Source organism: Helianthus annuus, chromosome 12, assembly GCF_002127325.2.
Source record: "Helianthus annuus cultivar XRQ/B chromosome 12, HanXRQr2.0-SUNRISE, whole genome shotgun sequence".
Lineage (NCBI taxonomy): Eukaryota > Viridiplantae > Streptophyta > Magnoliopsida > Asterales > Asteraceae > Helianthus > Helianthus annuus.
This window is the reverse complement of record NC_035444.2, coordinates 79802400-79810411: the sequence shown is the minus strand read 5'-3', so window position 1 is coordinate 79810411 and position 8012 is coordinate 79802400. Positions and strand designations below refer to the sequence as shown.

General features: G+C 33.4%; 1 protein-coding gene across 1 annotated transcript; it reads right to left on the bottom strand.

The window, feature by feature from the left end:
- Positions 1–4708: 4708 nt before the first annotated feature.
- LOC110914129 (stemmadenine O-acetyltransferase) lies at positions 4709–6019 on the bottom strand. Its single transcript, XM_022158945.1, has one exon. The coding sequence runs from the start codon at positions 6017–6019 to the stop codon at positions 4709–4711; it is 1311 nt and encodes a 436-aa protein (XP_022014637.1).
- Positions 6020–8012: the final 1993 nt, after the last annotated feature.

Sequence of the window (8012 nt, the reverse complement as noted above, 5' to 3'; positions counted from 1 at the left end):
TGATGAACTTGTATTTATATTTCAGCTAAATTATAACGATTACACATTATTTAAATACAAAATTTTGGTTTATTTCTAAAAATTAATAAAATATATAATAACCAAGTATAAATAAAATTGAAGTGGTATATGTGTTTGAGGTAAACGTTAAGAGTGATTTAAAATCTTTGTACGTATAAATTGCTTTAAGACTGTTTATTATTTTCTTTGAAAGCTATGTAATTAAGATATTAGTTACAAATTTATTATTCGTTGTGTAAGTCCAGTATCAATCAATCAGTCACGTTAAGCTTAGGTGTGGGGTGTGAGTGTGTGAGGTTGGCCAACACTTGGGAGTGAAGTTATGTTGGATAGACTAAGCATCGACAACATCATTCTGAGGTGCACCGGTGTTTAAACACCCAACGTTAGTTCGTTGACGATGGAATACGCAACTATAGGTGTTTCAAGGATTGCATCGTGTGCGGAAGCTGTGTAGTGGAATGGGGTGTCGATCGACCGCTGGAAAGTCGATGGAGCATAATGGGGTGCAGAGTCGGGTAGATTGAGGTTACTGTTCAAAAACCAAAGGGATTGTAGCCCAACTAGGTGATGCCTTGCCCGCGTTGCGGGACGATAGCCGAATAATTCTCAACCAATTAAAAAACAGTATTATAGTTTTGCTAGAAAGAAATAGTAAAAAGAGTGTTAGACGGCTTTTTAACATAGTTTTGCTAGAAAGAAATAGTAAAAAGAGTGTTAGACGGCTTTTTAACATAGTTTTGCTAGAAAGAAATAGTAAAAAGAGTGTTAGACGGCTTTTTAACATGATTTTTAGATGAGGCAAAGTCATATTTTTATTTTTACTTGGGGAAAAAATCAATTTTTTTCCCGAGGGTAAAATCCTAATTTTTAGCTTGGGGAAAACCATTTTTTTATTTTGCAATGGGGGCAAAAACGTAATTTTGAATTGGAGATGATATCGTAATTTTGCACCGAGTGGAAGTTCATAAGTTTTAGATGTGGGCAAAAGCATAAATTTATTTTGAACTGTGGGCAAATACGTAATTTTAAACAGTGGACAAAGCCGTAATTTTAAAGTAGGTATAAAATAATGAACTGGTGTAAAATCGTAATTTTGAACCGGGGGAAAAACAAATTTTTTTTTGAGCTGGGGCGAAAACGTTATTTTCGCTGAGGGTAAAAGCGTAATTTTTTACCGAGGGCGAGCAAAAGCGTATTTTTAACAGAGGGCAAAATCGTAGATTTAAGCCGGGAGGCAAAGTATATATTTAATTTGGAGCTGGAGCAATATCGTAATTTTAAACAGGGGATAAAATCGTTATTTGACGGGACTTATAAATAACTATTTTATGCAAAAAAAAAAAAAATTAAACATGGCCGCCACTTTTTGTCACACCCCAACCGATGGCGGAATCATCGGGGCATGGCACTGAGCGAAACAGATTGTCCAGAAGTTTCCATAACAATTATTATCACTATTCAGTTTTAAATAACACGTCCCATACCGTGTCCCAAATAACAAACAAATTATTACAGATAACAACTAGTCAAATATTCTGTTCCGACAACTCAGATTTAAATAAGACAAATAAATATTGTTCAAATGCTCCTAAAGACCCAGCCTGACAAGATCTACAGAAAACTATACTCTAGTTGCTCCTTCTTGACAGACAACTATTTGTTTGGGGCCTATAGAGCTTATTCCTAGCTTCACTTCCCTAGCAAGCAAATATCTTAAACACATGTCACATACGTTAAAATAAAGTCAATACATAAATGTAAAGGTGAGCATACAAGTTTGATAATAGCATATAGAGTTCGAATAGTTTACGCATAACCAGCACGTACACAGAGGGAAATGATGCATGTTAATTATTTACATGGACCTATCGATACCAACGACTGCGGGTTAACTGTCCGAGACAGTTCGCAATACATGATTACCACCGTAATCCATGCAAGTAATTGTCCTTAACAACCCCCGTGTGAACGGGTGCTGAGTCCAAACTATAGTACTACGTTGCTAAGGCAGGGAGACATCATTCCACGTGTAAACATAACAACAAGCATACATTTAGTCACGTAATACATGCAATCAGTTAGCGTTCAAATAGTTTGAATAGTGCGTTCGATTGTCATTTTGATAAGTAACGTATGTAACACTCAAAAGTGCTAAAGCAGAAAGGGATTCGAGTATACTCACAGTGATTATGGATTGAAGGGAGCGCTAAGAGTAGGGTTAGCCTGAGTAGTTCGATAGCACACAATGAGTAACGTGGAAATGCAACAAGTGTGAATGGATCGAATAGCCTGGTCGATCGAACAGCAGGTTCGATCGAACGGGCTGTTCGGTCGGCTGGTATGTCCATTTGAACAGTCCTGTTCGGTCGGCCGGTAGGCTCGATCGGCTGGACCATTCGAGTGGATTGTTTCTTCCTCTGGTGTGTTTGTGTATGATGGTTTGAACTTTTGAATTCGTCACAAAAGATCAAACAAAAACTATATGCCAACAGATAAAACGAAATTCAATTGATTTACCAGATCAGAGACGAAAACACGATACCTTCAAACCCATATCGTGACGAAAAATCAACAACTGAGTGTGTAGTGACAGTGGTGATGGGTGCGTGATGAGTTCTTGTTGCTACATTTATATCCGAAATGGGATATTGATTGTTTGTTTTGGTGGAGAGATCAAGAAAAATGCCACCAATTCCACCACAAGATGACGGTAGGTGGGGGTGATAAGAGAGAGAGAGGAGAGAGAGAGAGAAGAGAGAGAGGGGGAAGGAAGAGTTTTTATATTTTTTTTATTTTTCAGTGTTTTACAATTAGTCCCTGTATAATAATTCATTGCAAAATAGCCCCTGAAAGATAAAATGACAAAGATGCCCTCATGTGCAAGTCACATGACCATACTTAACCAAAAAAATCTAACTGAGTTTGGGCTAAAGGACATAACGTGCATGATTTTGAAACGTTAAGGACAAAACTCGTCAAATTTAAAGGCAAAGGACAGCGCCTGCAATTTGATACAAACATAAAGGACAAAACTTGTAATTTACTCAATATTAAATTATTTACTCAACAGTCCTAAGGAGGTAAAATGACAATAATACCCTTATGTGTAAGGCACATGACCATAGTTAACAAAAAAGTCTGACTGAGTTAGGGCTAAAGGACATAACGTGTAAAGTTTTAAAACGTTAAGGACAGAACTCGTCAAATTTAAAGGCCAGCGCCTGCAATTTGTTACAAACATAAAGGACAAAACTTGTAATTTACTCTAAAACTAATTAACCAATCGACATCAAGTTTTTACCAAACGTGTACATAAGGAAGGGATCATATAAAAACTTATCTAAGGAGTTACGTATATCTAACTTTTCTTCACGTACAAACAGTCTTATCATACAAAACGTACGAAAGACATGAAAAAAAAAACACGGTAGCATTTTCGTAATTATTTGCTTGTAGGGTAATTATCAAAATTACTCTACAACTGATCTTGTGGGGTAATTTTGTAAAATGTTCTTTTAGGGTAATTCTGAAACTTGCAGACTAATTTTGATATACGTGTAGAGTAATTAAGATACTCTACAAGATCATTTGTAGAGTAATTATGATATTCTACAAAATTACTTTACAAGATTAAAATTACCCTACAAGAACATTTTACAAAATTACCTTACAAGATAAAAATTACCTTACAAGAATATTTTACAAAATTACCCTACAAGATCAAAGTTATCCTACAAGATCAATTGTAGGGTAATTTTGATAATTACTTTACGAGTAAATAATTACGAAAATGTCACCGCGTTTTTTACCTTTTCACCCTATTCATACCTTTCGTATGATAAGGGTATTTGTATTTGATCTTTTACCTACATATTATTATTATTATTGTTATTATTATTATTATTATTATTATTATTATATTATTATTATTATTACTATTATTATTATTATGGAATACAAGATCAAAGTTATCCTACAAGATCAATTGTAGGGTAATTTTGATAATTACTTTACGAGTAAATAATTACGAAAATGTCACCGCGTTTTTTTACCTTTTCACCCTATTCGTACGTTTCGTATGATAAGGGTATTTGTATTTGATCTTTTACCTACATATTATTATTATTATTATTATTATTATTATGGAAAAGTTTAAAATACAAAAGTTCTTAACGTGTGAAGTACACGCGAACAGTAGTATAACGTGTGTGATTATGCTACAACATGTGTAATTAGGGTTTCTGACCATCGTGATTTTGGTTTCTTTTACCATGCGTGATTTTGTGGTCATGCGTAGTTAGGGTTTATAAATTATAAGATGCGTAATTTTACAATGCACATGTGTAATTTACTCGAATACGCTTCACACGTGCAACTATATATATTGTACGTTAACTTTCCCTTATTTATTAATTATTATTATTATTATTATTATTATTATTATTATTATGCATAAAGGAAATGAAAAAAATGATCGGTTTGTACTACTTTTTTATTTTTAAGTTTTAGTAGTTTTCTAATGAGCCTAACATCATATACATATACGGTATACCGTAGAAGTTAAACTCTATCAAGGAATCAATTTATGAAATAATCAACTATTGAAAATAAGAAAACATTAAAACACAACATATGCATATATATAAATGAAGCTCTCTAAATCGCTGCTTCAATTTTAACAACTTCAGTCGTCTTCAGCATATCTTTGAAGCTCCTTGTCCTCTTGAAAGACACTCATCTCTTTTTCTTCCAAATGCACTGTTGCTTCAATACCATCTCCACTCGGAGGAGGAGTATCCATCAAAACAAAAACATTTCCCTCAATACCTCCACTTCGCAACATTACTCGTACAGGTTTTCCCCAACCAAAATCCACTTGGTACAATGGAAACCTACACACACTCGATACTCCATACGTTCTAACATGATCACGCATTAACGTTAGCCAAGCGTTTACCATCATTTTGCCTATATCCTCCACTTCTCTTACTCCTTGAACCTCCATTATCCCTTTCCTCATACTTGTAACAACCTCATTCAACTCTATTCGACTAGAATCCATGATCTTCGTTGTCACCATCGCGTACAAGTTTCCTAGAGCTAATTCAGGGATGTTTGCATTGGTTTTTCCTCTAACGTTCACCATTCGATTCAAGCTTATTGGTTGTGAGGACATTGGTTTTGTTGCGGCTGCACATTTGAATAGCAGAGATGTTAATGACTCAACACGAGTAGGGTTCACTAGGCGTGTACCCATCGCGTTAATCTTGTTCTTGAGCGCGCTTAGTTTTGAATTAGGGAAAATAAATCTCCTTGTTGCATACTTCAGTTTGGGTGCTTCCTCTTGTGCTGCTATTGAAAACTCTATTGGAAACTCTGGAATTTTATAGTTACTTGTGGAGGAAGTAAAGAAAGTCGGGCTTAATGGGGATCCGCCACGTGTAATAGTGGCCCAGTGGTTAACAAAGCTCAACATCGTGAATGCATCACCTGCCATGTGTGATATGGACACACCCACTGCGGCTCCACCACACAAAAAATAGCTGAGCTGGACCGCGGCTGTATTTGGGCTAGTTTTGTTAACAATACACCCAAGAGCATTAGGAACAAGTTGGTCTAACGTTTCGTCTTGGTATCTCTTGCGAATGAATTCATCGAGTGAGCTATGAATAGAAGCCTCCACAAACTCGACACCTTCGTCGTTACACTCAATTGTTTGAGGCCCAAGGAGCCTACCCGCGAATGGATAATAATGTGTTAAAGACTTCGATAACGACTTCTTTAGCTTGTTGATGTCCTCATTGTTGTAGTTTTCAAAGAAGAAAAGCCATGGGACATGAAGGTGGGGTGAAAGGTAGTCAATTAATGAAAGATTATGAGTTTTGAGGTGAAGAGGTGTTGGAAAAGATGGTTTGATGGTTTCTCGAGATATGATGGTGTGAAGTTTTCTAATCCTCACATATCTTTGTATGTTTGTCATAACCTTGTTCATCATTGATGCAACTATGCAAGTAACACAAAGATATATAGAAAAGGTGGTGCATATACAATTATACATGTATATACATGAGCTGTTGGTTGAACTATATATTGTTCACCTGGGACGCACTCTTTTGTTGAATTGGTAACTTTTTTATCTCAAAGAATTTGAGTTTTTTTTGTTTAAAAAAAATACAACTTTTCACGTGGATATATTTTAATGAGTTTGATATAACTGGAATGGGCTAGATAAACGATTTTGGAATGTAGTCTAATAAAAAGGACGAAGTGACAAACTAATCGGAATCATTTATTGGGCCACAGCCCAAAAAAGGAAATAGATATGATTCATTATTTAATATTCATAAACTTGGTCACCACTCACCAATCTTAGAGCATCCATAATACACTCGTCAAAGTTCAAGATTCAAATCCGTCATATCATTTCAAACCTTAACCGTTCTAAATCCTATTTTTTCCTTCAACACCAAATCATTCCAAACCTTCACGTCACACCCCACTTAATAATGAACACAATCATGGCAAAGATTCAAAAAACCAATTAACCATCTTCCCAAACACCTCATAAAGCTCGTTATCATCGTTCACTTGCGAATGGTTTTCTTCTACAACAATGGCATTATCAACATCCCTGTTTTTAGCAAAATACCATCCACTCGTCGCACCTTATGTCGACTGTAACGATGCAAGAGTCGAGTTAACTGATTTCATACTCAAGAAAGAGCAAGATGAATTGAAATGTTAGACCGACTCGTTCCTAATAGGCAACTACTTAAGTATAATATACTAAATGATTTTCGGTTTAAACACATCCTTACCGCTATTTAGTAACATATAATTCACTTCTTTTATGTTTAAAAACATCTTTGCCGCTATTTTTTTTTTCATTTTTAGAAATAACCTTTTTGAAATATTAACTTCATATATTGTATACTAGGTTAAAATCTTGTGTATTACATGAGTTAATAAATGTAATGTTATATAATTAATACTAGGTTAAAATCATGTGTACAATAGTAAAAAAAATTATTTTTAAAGATACATGCATTGCATGATTGAATAAACTCGTGTATTATACTAACAGAATAATTATAATGTAATTTGTTAACATATACACTCATCAAAATATGTATTTAAACAAATGAACATTGTCGTGAAGATTATAAATTTTGTTAAGTTAATTTTTAAAACATGATTTCCTTCAACTTGGTATATAGTTTGATTTTTTAATACTACCTATTTTTTATTATTTAACATATTATATTTTTGCCATTTTTACCATGCAACCATATTAAGTATTTGAACATTTTTAGAAATCACACCTAAAAACAATTATCATCATTATTCTTTGTTTTTAATATTTTAACCAACACAATTTTAAACTTGGTGAAGTTTTTAAGTAAAAAATATAAGTTTATTTAAAAAATTAATAATCACTTTCATATTATAGTATATAATAATCATCTTCAATTAAAAAAATAAGTATCTACGATTGAGTGGAAGAGAAAGACGGAAAAACCAAAAAGTATATAACTTCAATGAATGACATGTGTTTCCACACTTTTTATTATATATATATATAGGAAGCTTCATTTGAGAAGAAAATTTAATTGAGAAGAAAAAGAATAAAGGATAATTTTATAAAACATTAAATAGTTTTTTCACTTATCTCATTTATTATCATTTTTGACTAATTAATTAGTCATAAAGACTAGTATCCTCCACACTAACTTTTTTTGCCTACACATGTCAAGAGTTATCTTATATATTTCGAAATTCATCCTACACGTTGAAATTTATCCTACACAACTCGTAATTTATCCTACACAACTTATAATTTATCCTACACTTTAAATTATTTTATTTTATTTTTTTGAAAAAGTATATATTTTGAAGATAAGTTACAAAAAATTTAATGTAGTTAGCTATTAAAAAGGAAGACTACAAATTAATGACCTATGTAGATTTACCAATGTACCCTTATAGTA